At 62.5% G+C, this 15,427-nt stretch overlaps 1 protein-coding gene across 4 annotated transcripts; it reads right to left on the bottom strand.

Annotated features, from left to right (window-relative positions):
- Positions 1-1,317: 1,317 nt before the first annotated feature.
- Positions 1,318-15,248, bottom strand: ARHGAP45 (Rho GTPase activating protein 45). 4 transcript variants are annotated; one of them, XM_082622731.1, is made up of 24 exons: positions 15,107-15,248; positions 12,904-13,234; positions 9,728-9,871; positions 9,472-9,556; positions 9,313-9,385; positions 9,064-9,130; positions 8,841-8,978; positions 8,667-8,731; positions 8,374-8,484; positions 8,221-8,301; positions 7,930-8,109; positions 6,395-6,583; positions 6,026-6,163; positions 5,720-5,910; positions 5,476-5,600; positions 5,319-5,402; positions 5,090-5,194; positions 4,809-4,981; positions 4,283-4,471; positions 4,051-4,188; positions 3,587-3,813; positions 3,294-3,504; positions 2,458-2,566; positions 1,318-2,099 (listed from the first exon to the last, which is right to left on the bottom strand). In XM_082622731.1, exons 1-24 carry the CDS (start codon positions 15,152-15,154, stop codon positions 1,729-1,731), a joined length of 3,573 nt encoding a protein of 1,190 aa, XP_082478857.1. In that variant the 5' UTR covers positions 15,155-15,248; the 3' UTR covers positions 1,318-1,728. The 4 variants fall into 4 exon arrangements, with proteins under 4 accessions (XP_082478857.1, XP_082478856.1, XP_082478859.1 ...); XM_082622730.1 differs by lacking the exon at positions 15,107-15,248 and adding an exon at positions 14,081-14,253; XM_082622733.1 differs by lacking the exons at positions 7,930-8,109; positions 15,107-15,248 and adding an exon at positions 14,081-14,253.
- Positions 15,249-15,427: the final 179 nt, after the last annotated feature.

The following is a 15,427-nucleotide window of genomic DNA, read 5'->3' as shown; positions in this document are numbered from 1 at the left end:
GTGTGGTTGTGTTTATTTCTCTGGCTGTGGGTGTGCCTCGGAGTAGAATTGCTGGGTCCTGCAGACGCTCTTGTTTCCTTTGGAGAGACAGGCTGTCTGTGCCATGGCTGCCCCGGTTCCTGTTCGCGTCTCCACCTCCTCACCAAATCGCGGCCGGGGGGTGAGTCGCTGTGGTTCAGATTCACTTGCCTGGTGCTGAGGGTGGTGAGCACCTTTCCCTGCCTCGCCGGCCGCCTGCCGGTCATCTCGGAGACATGTCTCTGCACAGGTCCTTTGCCCCTTGTTTAACTGGGTTGTCTCTGCTGGCTTTCACGCAGCACCGCCAGTCCCCTACTCCAGCCACCAGGACATGTTGTGAGCCTGGGCCAGCCCTTGTCTGAAGGTGGTGCAACCTGTGAAGTGTGTGGCATGGTCCGCAGGCCCCTTCGAGATGCTGTGGCTCCTGACAGTGGGGTGCTTTCTTGCCGCTACCTGTCCAGCTGAGCGCTCTGAAATGTCAATGTATTTGCTCATTCTTCTGACCGGTTTTTAAAAAACGTAGATCGGGGTCAGCAAAGTTTTGCTGTAAAGGGCCAGACGGTCAATATATTGGCTTTGCTGGCCAGGTGGCCCTGCTACAGTTGCTCAACTCTACAGGGCAGAAGTGGCCACAGGCCACATGAAACCGAGAGGGTGTGGCCCCCAGCCCATTATCTCTGTTTGCAAAGCACATTGGTAGTTTGCTGGCTGCTTTCCCCCCCCCCCCCCCGCTCACTCTTAGGAAGCGTGTGCAGGGGCAAAGTGCCCTGACTGCCACAGTGGGTCTTATCTAAACCTGCGTGGGGGACTGAAGTTTGGGGTGAGCTGCTCTGTATCAGGAATGGAGGCCCAGCAGCTTTTACCATGACTGGGTGTGAATTCCATCTAATTCCTCAAATGCACAGTTGGGTCTCTGCTGAGCCGGCCCCAGCCCTCGGGGATAAACCCGACTGGGGCTCTGAGCTGGGTGAGGGGTGCTCGCCTCTTCCTCGCTCTGCCGTTCCAGTGGTGGCCGCTGTCTTCCTGAGGCCTTTGGTGCAAGTAGATTTCAGCTGCGGCTCCTCAGCGCAGCAGCCACACCTCAGTACTCGGGAGCCACTGGGGGCTGGCGGCCTGAGTCAGGAGTCAATGGGAATTGGTCCCCACGGCCTTGGGCTCCCGCGCCTGACGGGGCTGCCTTGTGGAATTTCTTCTTCACAGCTCCCTGCCCCGCCCCCCAAGCCCAGCGAGGAGCTGGGGACAGCCCTCAGTGCCCTGTGTGTCTGGGTCGCTAGGCCACTGCTGCCAGAGAAGACAGGCTCAGGTTAAAGATTTTATTTTATGCAAAAGGAATGTGCTTGTCAACACCATCGTGGTTCACTGCATCCTCAGCCCCAGGTATCCAAACACAGTTTTCCGTAAAAGCCAGGGCATCCCGAGGCCGCCTGCCCACCATCCACAAAGGCGTCCCGCCCTCCTCCCAGCTGCCATGTGGCCTCCACAGCCCAGCGCCAGGGTGGGCAGGATCCCTCCATCACAGCCTGGGTGACTCCAAGAGCAGAATACCCCAGCTCAGCAGAGTGGGGCCTGGTGGCCGTGTATAGCAGCGTGGGCAGAAGCTTCTGGAAAAGTTGGCCAGTGATGCCCTTGCCACTGTGGGCGGAAGGAGAGGCCTCTCGGTGACGTGTCCGCAGGGACAGGAGCCTGGAGCGGACCTGCCCGCTGCCCCAGCTACACGAACTCTGGCTGCCTCTCCCAGCCCGCGCCCCCTGCCAGCCGCCCGCCGCGGAGCCTCACAGCTGGCAGGCGGGCCGCAGCCACATTGTTGCACTGGTTGGTATTGTGCTCGGCGAGCCGCTGGGCTGGCTCCTCCCCGAGGTCCTCCCAGGCCCCAGGCCCGGGCCCATCCTCCCCCTCCCCGGTGGCAGTGCCCAGCTGCTCCTCGCTGCCGCTGCGGCTGTCCCGGCCGCCCTCCGCGCTCGCCTCGCCGCCCAGCTTCTCCAGGAAGCCGAGGTGGTGCAGGGCCACCCCATCCGCCGGGGATGGCAGGTCCGAGGCCTCCTCCAGTTCTGAGTCGGAGTCATTGGAGGCAACGTGGGGTTCTGGAAAGTCCAAGGGAGAGAGAGAAGAACAGATGGACAGCCTGTGAGCAGGGTGGCGGGCACTGGGCGGAGGACTGGGTGTCCGCCTCCCCCCAGCAGGCCCAGCTCCCCGCTTAGAACCCTCCCGGGTCAGGTGGAGGTGCAGGGTCTCAGACACCGGGGTTGTTTCCACTTCGGGGTACCCATTTCTCTGCGTTGGCAAAAACACCTCGAAAGGGTATCTCTTTGCAAAGAGTTTGTAACACGTTACAGACAGTGAAAAAGCAGGTGACACTCATGGTCTCCATGGGAGACAAACCGGGATGCAGCCCTTGAGGTGAACCCACTGTGTCATCCGCCGCCTGGGCCCACTGCTCACCGAGGCCCCCATCCTCAGCCTCCTCGGGCAGGGGGAAGGCCACGCCCCCGCTGGCCTCCGGGTACGGCTCCTGGACCACCACCTCGGCCCCCTGGTTGGACGTCACATCCTGCAGAGGCAGAACGGAGGTCAGGGGGCACCACGGTTCCGGCCATCCCACATTCCATTTTTCTGTCTTGTTAAACCCTAAAAACTGTTAATACCCGCTGCAGCTGAGCACGTGAGGCCCCCGGATCCCAAGTCACAAGCAGGCTGAACTTGTCCAAAGCAGGCAGAGGCCCTGGCCAGAAAGGCTGAGGCAGGCCCTTCATGGACGCCAGCGTGGGAGCCACTGTCCTGAGGCCACACCCAGGCGTGTCACCTCCACAGCCAGAGACACCATATGAGGGGTTAAAGACGCACAGTGGGGACTGAGAGTGGGAGCTAGCTGATGCTGCCTAGAAGTGAACAGACTTAACAGAAACAAGGCCTGTCGGCTGAGGAGAGCAGCAGGCTGGACCCAGAGGACGTGCTGTAGGCGGTGCAGAGATGGGAAGTGGGAGAAGGGGCAGGATGGCAGGTCTAGTGCGTTCTGATGTGAGCTCCGGGGGACGCGGAGGAAGGCCGAAGGGCCTCTGCACTGCCTGGGGCTCCGTCTACAGATCTGAACCCACCCTTCATCCAGTTCTTTGCTTAAAAGATGCCTTGGGTGCCCCTGGCGGGGCTCTGGCCCCGTCCGACCCAGACATCTCCCAGCCCTTCTTCCTGTCTAATCCCCCCGTGGGTGAGCGAGATTCCCGGCCGCCATGATGCTCACAGAGCCCTGCACCCTCCCCGTCCGGGTGGACAACCCTCACCTGGCACCTGGATGCCACCTCGGGCTCCTCCTCAAAGACCAGGCTGTAGTGGGTGATGAGGGTCTCCAAGATGCAGGCCTGGTGGGGGTAGTCCACCAGGGAGGAGAGGGACACGGTGGCCTCAGTGGGCCGGGGCCGTAGCAGCGTGGGCCCAAACACGATGCCCAGGTTCCCTGGTGTCATCTTGTTGTCCTGCTCCACCTCCACGATCCTGGGGGTCAGAGGGTGCAGGAGCAGCTGTGAGCGGCTCCCGGCACCCCACTGCCCTTGACCCCAGCCCGGCCAGCCCTCACCTGCGCAGGTGCCGCATCAGGTACTGCAGCGTGGCCCAGTTCTCCGGTGGCAGGTCCTGCAGGAGCTCCCGCAGCCGGCTCGCCATGGCCACAGCTACAGCCTCTCTCTCGGTGACATCCAGCCGGCCTCGGGTTGCCGCCTTGGCCTCGGCCTCCGCCTTCAGTCTGTCCTTGGCCAGCCCCACAAGCTCATGGTAGAGGCGGAAGGAGATGAGCGGCTCAGGCAGCTGCAGGGTGACGGGTTAGGTGTGGGGTGGGGGTCAGTGGGCCTGGCCCCATGCCTTCCGAACTGCACTGGCCCCGCCCCTAGCAGCAGCCCCGCCCCTGACAGCCACCGGTCCCGCCCACCCTGTACTGACCACGCCCCTGGCCTAGCAATCACAACCCTGCTCAGAGCTGGCCATGCCCCCACCAGGCTCAGGTCCAGCCCAGGATCTGCTCTGCTCTGTCCCCATCTGTCTTGCCTGGCGCAAGTAGAGCTTGAGGACGTTGCTGATGTCGTGGGGCGAGGCCTGCGACAGCTCCACCAGCTCCTTGCCGTTCTCGAAGGCCTGGCACAGCTTCTCCACACGTGTTTTCACCCCATTGACCCGGTAGATGCCCTGCGGGAGCGCACAGTCAGCCTGGGCCCACGCCCCTGCCCTCCCTGCATGGCCCCTCGGCCGGAGCCCCCGCAGCTGTTCCTGCGGCGGTCACCTTGGTGCGCAGCGCCCGCTGCTCGATCTCGAAGACACACTTCTTGACGATGAAGGGCACGCCGTCCGGGGTACTGCGGGCGGCCTGGCTGAAGTCCTGGCCAAAGAGCTGCAGGCGGCCCTGCAGCTTCTTGTGGCCACACTGGATGGCCAGGGTCTCCAGGCACTTCTTGTGGCAGGCCAGGCAGCACTGGGGGCGGGCGAGGAGTGAGCGGACCTTCCTGGTGCCCCAGCCTCGTGCAGACGCCCCCGGCTCCCCCTCCCACCGCGTCCCCCGCTGCTCTCATCACCCCCCTACAGGGCAGCTTTCACCCCTCCTGGTTGGGAGACATGCCCCTGCCACCAGTGCAGCCTGGGCTGCTCCCACGGCCCTCTGGTTCCCTTGGCACTGGCTGAGCCCTCCGCCTGGGATGCTCTCCCCCAGGAGACTGCAAGTGCTCCTGGCTTCACTTCCCTCCAGCTCTGTGCATGGCACGGTCCTGAGGGTGCACATGCAGGTGCCTGGCTCCCCTAGGACCACCACTCACCTCCTCACACTCGGCGCCCTGGAAGTACACGTAGCTGTTGCACTCCCGGCACTTGGCCGGCGTGCGGAGCTTCCGGAGCCGGTGGGTACGGGCCGCCTTGGACAGCCCCACGTGGCGGAAGGGCCCACTGGGCACAGCCACAGGCAGCTCCGGGGCCATGCCATCGAGGTCATCTGGTGGGGGTGGGGGGCAGGTGGTGTCACCGCGGCAGGTCAGGGCCAGGTGCACAGAGAGAGTCCAAACCCCCCTCTCCCCGCTGCCCCGCCCAGGGGTCCCCTCACCCTGGTCAAAGGCTGATGCGCCTGTGCTGCCCTCCTGGTCGGCCAGCTCCTCGCTGGACGATATGGTGCCACTGGAAGACATGCGCTCGAACTTCTTAAAGTCCCCTGAGCAGGAAACGGGTTGTCAGAGACTCCCCTGAGGGCCACCGGCTGCACGATGAGCCCACTGAAACCTGGGGGCGGGGGCGGCAGCTCTCTGAGCCCCCCGCCGCCGGCCAGGCCCCTTCACCTGAGCCAGGGCTGGGGTCCAGACTGGCGTCAGAGTCTGAGATGGCGATCGGCCACGACTTGTGCACCTGGTGTCCGCGGCCACCTGCGAAGGTGTCCCCAGTGAAGGGCTGAAGGGGGCTGCAGGGGGCCCACGCCCGCCCCTGCCTGACACTCACCCCTGCGCTCCTTGGCAAGCTCCCCATCGCCGGGCCCACCTTCCTCTGGGGGACAGCCCGCGGCCTCCGCCACCGCAGCATCGCTGACGTTGAAGCTGCCCTTTCGGGCGCGCAAGACCGGGGACCTGGTGGGACCAACACCCAAAAGAAGGGGTCACGATGGGGGTCACTGAGGCTCACTGCCCCCGCCCCCACCTCAGGAGGGAAGTCCGGCTCCCCCGGGCATGTGCAGACGGCGGGGTACCAGGCGTTGGTGGAGACGTGGGGCTCGAAGTCGTATTGCACGTCTGGCTCCTCGTCACGCTGCAGCTGGCGCACGTGGGAGGCGTACTGTTGGCCCGGGTCGTACAGCTTGCTGCTCTCACACAGCATGTGGAAGTGCACAGGCAGCGGGGCCGTCTGCATGTGCATCATCTGGTAATAGGAGATGGTGGCCTGCGGGCAGGCAGGTGGGAGGGGCCCTAAGTGCTGGAGGTCCTGAGGCTGGATGGGCAGCCACCCTGCCCAGCCCGACAGAGGCGGGGGCTGGGGGTGGGAGCACGGTGCTCACCGACTTGATGGTCTGGTCGCTCTGCCGGATGACTTCCTGGATCTGCCGGAGTGCCGTCACCTTGGTGTCCTCAAGCTCCTGTTTCTGCGTCTTAGCATCCGCCACGCATGTGCGGTACGTGGCCATGGCTTCCTCTGCCTGGGGTGGGGGTGGGACGGGGTGCCCAGAGAGGCCTCAGCCTGGGGTTCAGCCCTCAGGGCATCTTCAGGCCCCACACGGAAATCAGCCAGGCAGAAAAGGACAGGAAGGCATTCCTGGCAGGAGGCACAGCCCAGACAAAGGCCTGGCGGTGGGAAATCCTGCACAGGGCGTCAGGCCCTGACGCCATGGGTCTTGTCCCGCACCTCCTGCCCCCTGACCCGCCCTCACCTTGTTTTTGGCCTCCTCCTCCAGGCGCCGCCTCTTGTCCAGGGTCTTAGAGGCCGTGCCCCCTGCACCCGGGCCAGCGCCCACCTGCTCTTCCTCTGCCTTGGCCACTAGGAAGCGGGCCTTGTCGTGGTCTTCGCAGCGCTGAACATAGCCCTGCTTGGCCTTGCGCAGATTGGACTCTGCCTCTTGCTGTGGACATGGGAGGGACCAGACCAGCACCATCAGCCAGAGACCGCGTTAGGGACCTCTGCCACCCACATCCCTTGGGCCAAAATCCCATGGCCAGTCAAGGAAACAGAGGCCCCCGCCCAAGAACCAGTGGTGGAAGAATAGGAGGTGACACCTACAGGGCGACCCTGGGAGGAGCCAGCATCTGGCATGCCCATTTCACAGCCAGGGAAGCTGAGGCACAGCTAAGCTCTGAAGGAGACACCAACTACATCATCCTCTTGACACCTACACCCACACCCACACCCACACCCACCAGAGCGACTTGTGCTTCTATCTCTTACATTTCCTGTCTCAGAGATGAGAACAGTGAGGCTGCTCAGACAGGAAGTCAGGCACCCTCAGGGTTGGCAGGAAGAGCACTTAGTCAAAACCCAGTGGGCCTTCTGGGGGCCACACCTCACAGTCTACACGATCAGAAGCTTAAACATAAAGAAAAGAGCTTACATGAGTACTAGGAGAAACCATGAGAGAATTTCTTAAAAAACAGCATGGGGAAGGCCTTTCCATGCGTGACACAGAACCCAGAAACCATAAAAGAAAAGACTGCTACTAACAATCTTGGGTTTCAACTGGGAAAACAAGCAACAGGTTAAATCAAAAGTCAAAACAATAAACTGGGGGTGGGGGAGTTTGTAACACATGTCCTCAAGGGCTGGATTCTCTAATATGTAAAGAGCTCTGGCAAGTCAATAAGAAAACAGGCTACTGTCCAATCCGAGGTGAGCAAAGGATATGAACTGAGAGCTCACAGAAGAGGAAAAGCATGGCTGTGTATTGGGAGCTCAGCTTCTATGCTCATGACATCTGTGACCCAGCCATTAACCTTTCGGGCACTGATCTAAATGCTAGGTCACGTCTGAGCAACAGGGGCACAAGCTCGTCACAGCAGTGGTGTTTGAAACAGCAACAACAACAACTAAACTGTCCATCAGTAGGGGTTTACTGAACTAAGCCCTGTGGCTCTGCAGCTGAGCACTTGTAGCTGAGAAAAAGGGAGGAGTTTCACATGGAGTGAGATGGGACCAGTCCCTGGATATGGAGGTGAGTATCAAAGGCCAGAAGCAGAGCAGGGTACTCAGCAAGCTGTCATCAGGTGTAGAAAAGGGGGGAGAGGCTCATTTGCCAGATGTGCCACAGGACACCACTAGCTGGAGCAGGGGCCGTGGGGGCTCTGCACCGCAGACCCTGTTAGCAGGCCTACTGCCTTTGCAACAGCCCAAAAGGGAGGTGGGAAAAGAGCAACACAGAAGAACCTGGAGCATCCAACAGACCTGAGAGAGCCTCAGTTTCCCTCTAACCCAAACCTGTTCCTGGCGGCCACGGGTGACCCGGTCCCTCCGGACATCTGACCTGTGACAGTGATGGGGGCCCCGGGCCAGGGCCTCTCCTGCTGCAGCTGCGGGTAATGGGGCTGGAGCAGTTGGGAGGCAGGACCCGCTCCAACCTGTGACGCCACAGTGAGCCCCACGCGGGCACAGGGCACTCTGCCGGGTGTCCGCAAAACTCAGGAAAGGACCACCCGGGTGTGCACCAGGGGACTGTGCTTGCACGAGCCGGCCCGCCCTGCCCCCTCCCAGCCTGCCACCCCGCGGTACCAGCTTCCTCTGGGCGCGGTGCCAAGACTCCTTGATCTCCTTCCTGCGCTTCTCATGCTCAAGCCGCCGCAGGTTCAGGGGCTGGGGGGGGAGACGGGTGTGATGGGGACCTGGGCACCCTTCACCCCACCCTCCCTCCAGGGCGAAGCCCACCTGCACGAAGGTCTGGGTCTGCAGAGTGCCCACCGCCTGTACCAGGCCGTGGCCGAACTCCAGGTCCTGCTCCAGGGCCAGCGAGTAGATGGACAGGAGGGGCATGTGCGGCTGTGGGGGCGGGGCCGGCAGTCACTGGGGTGGGACAGGCGCCCTCGTGGAAGCCCTGCCGCCTCCCCGGCGCCCTCAGCTGCCCTTGCAGAGATGGGAAACCCCTTTCCTTTGGCCCATCTTTGAGGGGCGAGACACACCCAGGCCTGAGGGACCCGGCCCCGTTCCCTCGAGTTCCCCACCTCCTGCATGACGCTCTGTCTGCAGTTCTGGACGATCTTCTGCAGGCCTTTGGCAAAGTCCATCTCTGCAGGCGGGGAGAGGTGTGAGCGCAGGGGTGAGGGGAGGGGTGTGAGCGCAGGGGTGAGGGAAGGGGCCTTCCAGCCAGACCCCGCCCCACGGGCCCCAGCTCGCACCCAGCGCGCTCCGCTTCTCCAGGTAGCCGATGAGGTCCTTCATGTACTTGGCCATGTTCTTGGCGTACTGCAGCGCGGCGTCCACACCCCCCTCACAGCGCTGCAGCAGCGTGTCCACTGCCTCCGGGGAGAGGCAGCCTGCAGGACAGACACCCCTCAGCTCGGGCTCCTCCCCAGCCCACCCTTCCTTCCGTCCTCAGCCCTCTGCCCCTCAGAGACTCACCCTCATCACAGTCCTCACTGCTGGGGGTGGCACCGTCACTCCCCTGTCCATACAGGTTCTCCATGGACTGTACCAAAAGGAGACAGGTGAGTCCAGTCCGGGCTGGGTCCTGTGTGACGCCCACCCTGCAGGAGACAGTCACCGCCCCCCCTGGACAGAGCAAGAGACCACAGTCCACAGAGCGGGCAGGGGGGACTCACCCGCCCTGCCAGCCTGACCCCGTGCAGCACCCAGGCCATCCCTGCTCACCTGGCCCGGGTCCCCAGGGGGCACTGAGAGGAGGATGCTGCTGTCCACTTCGCCCATGAGGAACTCGGACACACTGCAGGGCAGGGGGCAAGTGTCAAGAGGCACATGGGTCCCCACCCTTCCCCACCCCCTGCCACCCTTCCCCACCCCCACACTCACGTGCTGCTGAAGGAGACTGCAATGGTCTCCAAGGCCTTCTCAAACTCCTGCTTGTCCGAATCATTGTTGCACTCATAATGGAAGGCTGAGGGCAGACAAGGACGAGAGGGGTTGGCCCAGTCTGGGAGGTGACCACCCGTGCAACTAACTGAAGGGGCAGCACTGGAGTTGTTGTGCCCATCAAACTCCTATGCATCCTCCAAAACCCACTTCAAACATCCCCTCCTTCAGCCCTTGCTGCCCTGTCCTGGCTGACCTTTGACCTTGGCAATGAGGGTGCCGGCAGCTGTGAGCGACTCCACGGTGTTCAGCAGTGGGTACTTGGAGATGACCTGGTGCATCACGCGGAGGGCCTCACCCAGGCACTCATGGGCAAGCGGCCGGCGGGCCTCTAGGAGGTCTGCCGGGCAGAGTGGGTATGAGCAGGGAGGGAAGGAAAGCCTGCCCACCTAACCACCTAACCCTAACCCTCCTCAGAGCTCCTGTCCCTGGCTGGGGAAATTGAGGCCAAGATGGGAGAAGGTAACTGCCTGAGGCTCAGTGTGTGACCTCGTTGGGGGGGGGTGTGTGTGTGAGGAACTGTCCCTCTTTCAACTGCTGACCAGGTCATCAAAGGCCAGATGTCAGTCTAGACAGTCCTGCTCAGGACACCCTTTCCTCGTCCCTCCAGAAAACAAACTCCCACTGACCTTCAAGTTGCAGCCCTGGTGCCTCTTCTTCCAGGCAACCCACCCGGCCCCTTCCCTGCCCCAAACTCTCAGGGCTCTGTCCAGCTCTCTCCCAGCCCTGCCTGCCTGGGCAATGGGGCTTAAACACCCCGTTACCTCACTCTCTCCCGACCAGCCACCCCATGAGGCAGGTGCTGTCATCACCCCCATTTTGCAGATGAGGAAACAGGCATACAGGGGAGAAGTCATTTCTCAAGGATCACGCAGCTTTTCCATCTCCACTAGCTCTGAAGGCATGAGAAGGAAGAAGGACCCTGCCTGGCTTTACCATAAGGGCAATTGGGAGCCACAGAAGGTGTTAGAGCAAAGGAGAGTCAAGGTCAGATCTGCATCTTCAAACGTGGCTTTAAATGCCCTCCTCAGATGTTCTTAATTGGAAAAAAGCACTGTGTGTGGGCAGAACACGCACCATCTAGTGGAAACAAAGCCGAAGGAATATATGGATGGGGAAGGAATGAGCCGACCCTGAGACCCAGGAGGGACCTGGCCACCAGCTGGGAGGATATCTCCTGCACCTGTGTGCCTCTTAATTCTGTGCCTGGTACTTGATGCTCAAAAAAATAAATTAATTAAATAAATTAAAAAATTTTTAAATGGAATCTAAAAATAGGTGTCTGATCCCTTTTCAGCACTGAGGACCCCCACTGAATGCCACCGACAGGGAGACCCCCATGGAGTCCCTGGCTCCAGATTCCTCCGAGTACAGCCCAGTGCCTCAGCACCAGGCAGGATTTGCTGCCTGAATCCCAGGCCAACTCAGGGAGGCGGGAAGGAGCTTGCGGGATCCATGAAAGGCCGGCTGAGGAAAGGCCGGGCCACGCCCCTTCCCAGGACATTCCTCCCACACACCAGGCCCCTCGTGTCGCCTGGGCCTCGGCCACCTGGGTCCCTGCAGCACACCCACCTGGGCAGGTGGGACTCTGGAGAAGCCTGGACATGCCCAGCTCAGCCCTGGCCAAGGCAAGCTCCGGGCAGCAAATGCCCCGAGTGCCACGTGCTCCTGGCCAGGCCCTGCACCCCGCACCACCCACGGTCCCCTCACCTCGGGTCCCTGCCTGGCAGCGCACCAGCGCCTGGTCCAGAGCCGGGTGCACCGTCCCGCAGATACACATGGCGCAGCCGTCAGGGCGCAGGGACCATGAATGCGCAGGCCGGGCTAGGCAACTGGCTGGTCCGGGGTCTTTGGTGCCAGGTCCTCCACAAGCAAACCGGCTCTGGCCGGTCTGAAGACCCGCCCTCCTCCGAGGGAAGCTCCGCCCCGGCGTCCTGCTAGCTCCCCAGCCTCAGGTAGCAGGAGTCTGGGACCCAGGGAGATGCAATTCGATTCGATTCGGGATGGGGCCGGCCAAGGGCAGGCAGGGAAACAGGCCCAGGTACAGGGTGCGGGGAGGTGTGGGGAGGTGCAGGGAGACCCCGCCCACGTGGATCCGGCCACCCACTGCTTCCTAGGTGGACAGCACAGGGTCCCCAAGCCCTCTCACTGTCCCCATAACAATTACTGTGAGCTGAGGACATCTGGTTACAGTCAGCAACTCCCCAGGGCGTATCATAGCCCCGTTTCACAGATGAAATGCCAGAGGCTTAGAGAAGGGACAGCGGATCCAGTCTCACAGCCTGGCAGGAGCAGCAGCAGGATGCAAACCCACATGCTCTCTGCTCCAGGCCCTTCCCCTGGCCCAGGGCTGCCCCAAGGTTCAAAGAAGGGTGCCCCTGCCCTGGCCCATCCTCCTGCAGGACGCCCACTGGCTCAACCCTGCTCAGGCCTGGCCTCCAAGGAAGCGCCAGGATCGGAAAGGAACTGAGATTAGAGAAAGTTTCCCCAGGAAACAACTCCAGCCCCACCCCAGGACCAGATAATCCTGGGGGCTGACACCCCCCAACCCAGCAGAGGCCGGGCCAGTAGAGCCCATTAGCGCCTACAAAGCTGAGGTCTCTCTCCAGTCTGAGGTCGAATCCGGGCTCTGGCCCCTCCTTGGCTGGTTGAGCCAGGAGTCAGGGCCCTTCTCTGGGCCTCAGTTTCCTCATCTGTAAAATGGGCACCTGTGGGGAGCAGGCCAGAGTGTTTAGCATGGCCCTGGCACTGCGGTTTCTGGCAGGAGAGATCACAGTGCCCTCCTTGGTCGCCAGAGACAAACAGGAAGCAGATGAAAATAACTCGGCAGGAAGCTGGGCTGTCAGCAGACGCGTGGAGAAAACGGAACTGCCATCCCACAGGCCGCTCACTCCTGCAGCTTACATGCCGGTCCTGCCCCTTGTCCATCCTGAATCTCTCTCTGTCCAGACCTCAGCCTGCCTCCAGTCCATTCCAGTCCAACATGCAGATCTGACCTTGTTCCACCTCTGCTCTAACACCTTCTATGGCCCCCCACCACCCTCAGGATAACGTCCAGGGTCCCTCTGCTTGCCATTCTCAATGCCTCCACCCTCACACACTTCATACACCCGAACCTTGTTCCCCCAAATGCACCTCCACTCCATGTTTCTGAGCCTGTGCACATGACATTCCCTCTTCCTGGTTGCCGCCAAACTCCTATACATCCCTCAGAACCCTAGCTGCAATGGCTTTTTCCACGAAGCCCTCCCTACAACCCTCTTTGAAGCCTCCCCAAATCCCTCCCTCCACCCTGCCTCGACCCCACAGGGTTTGGGATATCTGTGTCCAACTGCCTTCCACCCAGGCCGCGGCATCCCTGCCACTTCTCACCTTCACGCAGAACACACTCCTTCAGCTTCTCAAGGCCCTCAGCAAAGCGGGCCACGTCAGCCAGCAGGTGGGAGATGTCCTCCACAGAGTCGGGGCAGGGTCCCTGGATGGGTCCCTCGGCTGGGCTGGCTGTTGACAGTGGGCTGCGGTGGCCACGGCCCAGCGTCCAGGTGCTGGCTCCGGACAGTGGGAAGCCGGCAGCGCTGGCGTGGCGGCTTAGGCTGGTGGGCCTCTTGAGCGTGCCCGTGGCCTTGGCATTCAAGGCCACACTTGGTGGTTCCAGGCTGGGCACCAGGGACACTGCATCAGCCCCATCTCTCCTGGGCAGCTCCTGGGAGGGTGGGGGGAGCCGCTAGAGCAGGTGCTCCCACTGGGGCCCTGCCTCAGTTTTCCCAGAAGTGAAGTGGGGCTCTGGAGGGTCTTCAGCCTGACCCCACAGGGGGTCAAAGGCCAGAGGTCAGAGGGCTGAGATTTGGTGTTGTGCCCCTCCCACACCTGTTACCCAACATCCTCTTCCCCAGAGCTTTCACAAACAACGGCCTCTGCCCAAACCACAGCTGGGGTGTGGGGGAGGGGCACCCCATTTCCTGGGGGGGCGGGGTAGGGAGGGCCAGGGTCTCCTCAGCTCCCATCAGGGGAGGCCACTGCAGACACACCTACTCACTGGTAAAGACACCTCCTCGATCCTTTTACTCTGAGGGTCCACTAGGCCCCTGAGTCTCGCGGACACCACGGGCCAGCTTTGTACGAGGCCCACCCCATGGATCTCGCTGCACACCCCGCTTGCTCTAAACCTTCCCCCAGTGGCTGGGCTGTAGCTCTCACAACTAACCGTGCCTGGAGGCCCCAAGTTCCCTGAGCCCTCACCCTACAGAGTCCCGGACCCAGAGCACCCACACTCCCTGGACCCCACAGGCAGCCCTGGACGGGGTGGGGTGTGCAGTGGCCATCCCAAGGGCTTCTACCGTGAGCTGAAGGTGGGGATGCCAGCCCGTCCCGCGTGGCCCCTGCGGTCCAGCCTGGGGCTGTAGCTGGCTCCAGCCCCGCGCCGCCGGCCCAGCACGGCACTGCCCGGCCCTGCCCCGCCAGGCCCGAGCGCAGAGTGTTCCCCGGTCCCCCTGCTGCCCGGGTGTCACTCCAAGATCCCCGCTCCAGCTCCCAGCAGAGGCTCACTCACCCCCGAGGGCTGCGGACAGGGGCTTCCCGCCCGGTTCTTTTTCGAGATAGAAGGGGTTTTCATGAGCTCCCGCTTCTTCCTGGAGAACATGCTGTGGCCAGGCCAAGTGGCCCTAGGGGCCCGAGGTGGGGCGGGCCGGGGGTCTCAGCACCGCAGCTCCTGGTGTCAGTGGCCTCGGGACCACATTGTCGCTGGTCAACCCCCCCCAGCTGTCAGGCCCACGTGACAGGCCCAGCCCTCATTGGCGGGTGCTTCCCCCCACAGGAAAAGGCCTCCGGAGGCGGTGACTCAGACCCGCCCCTGACCCTCCCCAGCCTCAGCCTGCTCCTCCGCTCAGTGGGTTTGAAGGTGGGGTCCCAGGCTCCGCCCCCAGCTTCCGCTTTCAGGAGCTCTGCGCGCGCACACACGTTGGTCGAGGTGCCCCTGCCTGGCACTGGCGCCCTGGGCAAGGCCCTGGCGGGCACACGGGGACTGCAGAGACGTTGACACCCCCACTCGGCCACACCCAGATACACCCAAGAGTGCAGACACGGGAGCACGATGACACGCAGACATAGGCTTGGACACATGCTGAGAAGCCACCCAGCTCCGCAGATGCAACGGATACCCCTGGACACAGACACCTGCCCTCCAGTCCTCCCACCTTTCACGGGTGTGCCTGCCCTATGTCCTCTGGCGACTCCCCTGCAGACCCCAGGGCCTGGGCAGCGCTGGGCATAGTGGGTCTCCTCCCCTCAGCCCAGCTCCCGCCCCTCACCCCCCATTCTACATTCCAGGGACATGCACCGACCATGACCACGGGACAGTTGGCCAGCATCAGGGCTGCTAACGCTTCTGAGGCCACCACGCCGCCTCCTCCCTTCCCTGGTGGGGCCCCCCGATCTGGAGCCCTGGCGGTGTGTACAGCTTCCTGCCCCCTCCCCCCATGACCACCTCTTCTCTTCGAGCCCCCCAATCTGAGCCTTCTCCCCTCCCCAGATCTTCCTCCCCCCTACTTCCAGAGTCCCAACACTGGCCCCCACTGACCCCAGGTGTGATCTCTGGGCACGGGGCATGCAGGCCACAGCGCCTCATGGCAAACCTGACTCCCCAGGCCCAAGTCCATCCACAGACCCTGCCGAGAAGCCCTTTAAGGAACCTCTGTGTCCACCACTCATTGCTCTGGAGACCAGGAGCAGGGGGTGAGGGCCGGCTGGTGGGCTGGCTGGCTGGTGGGCTTCTGACCTGGTCGGGAAGCCTAAAGTCCGGGTCACCCCTGCTGGGCTCCTCCAGCTGCCCCAGACATTCCTGAGCCCTGACCGCATGCCCATTTCACGACCAGCCACTCACAGGTACCGCCCTCAGGCG

This window comes from Mesoplodon mirus (genome assembly GCF_964341445.2).
Source record: "Mesoplodon mirus genome assembly, chromosome: 5".
NCBI lineage: Eukaryota > Metazoa > Chordata > Mammalia > Artiodactyla > Ziphiidae > Mesoplodon > Mesoplodon mirus.
Note: the sequence above shows the minus strand (reverse complement) of the source record. Positions and strands in the feature narration are given on the sequence as shown.

What these genes read in the sequence shown, in the direction of transcription:
- ARHGAP45 (XM_082622730.1), bottom strand. Translation starts at nt 14,170, where the DNA reads ATGTTCTCCAGGAAGAAGCGGGAGCTCATGAAAACCCCTTCTATCTCG. An exon ending in AGACCCAGACCTTCGTGCAG is followed by an intron (nt 8,302 to 8,373) that starts GTGGGCTTCGCC and finishes CTCCCCCCCCAG; the next exon opens with CCCCTGAACCTGCGGCGGCT. An exon ending in GGCTGAGGATGGGGGCCTCG is followed by an intron (nt 2,100 to 2,457) that starts GTGAGCAGTGGG and finishes TGGACTTTCCAG; the next exon opens with AACCCCACGTTGCCTCCAAT.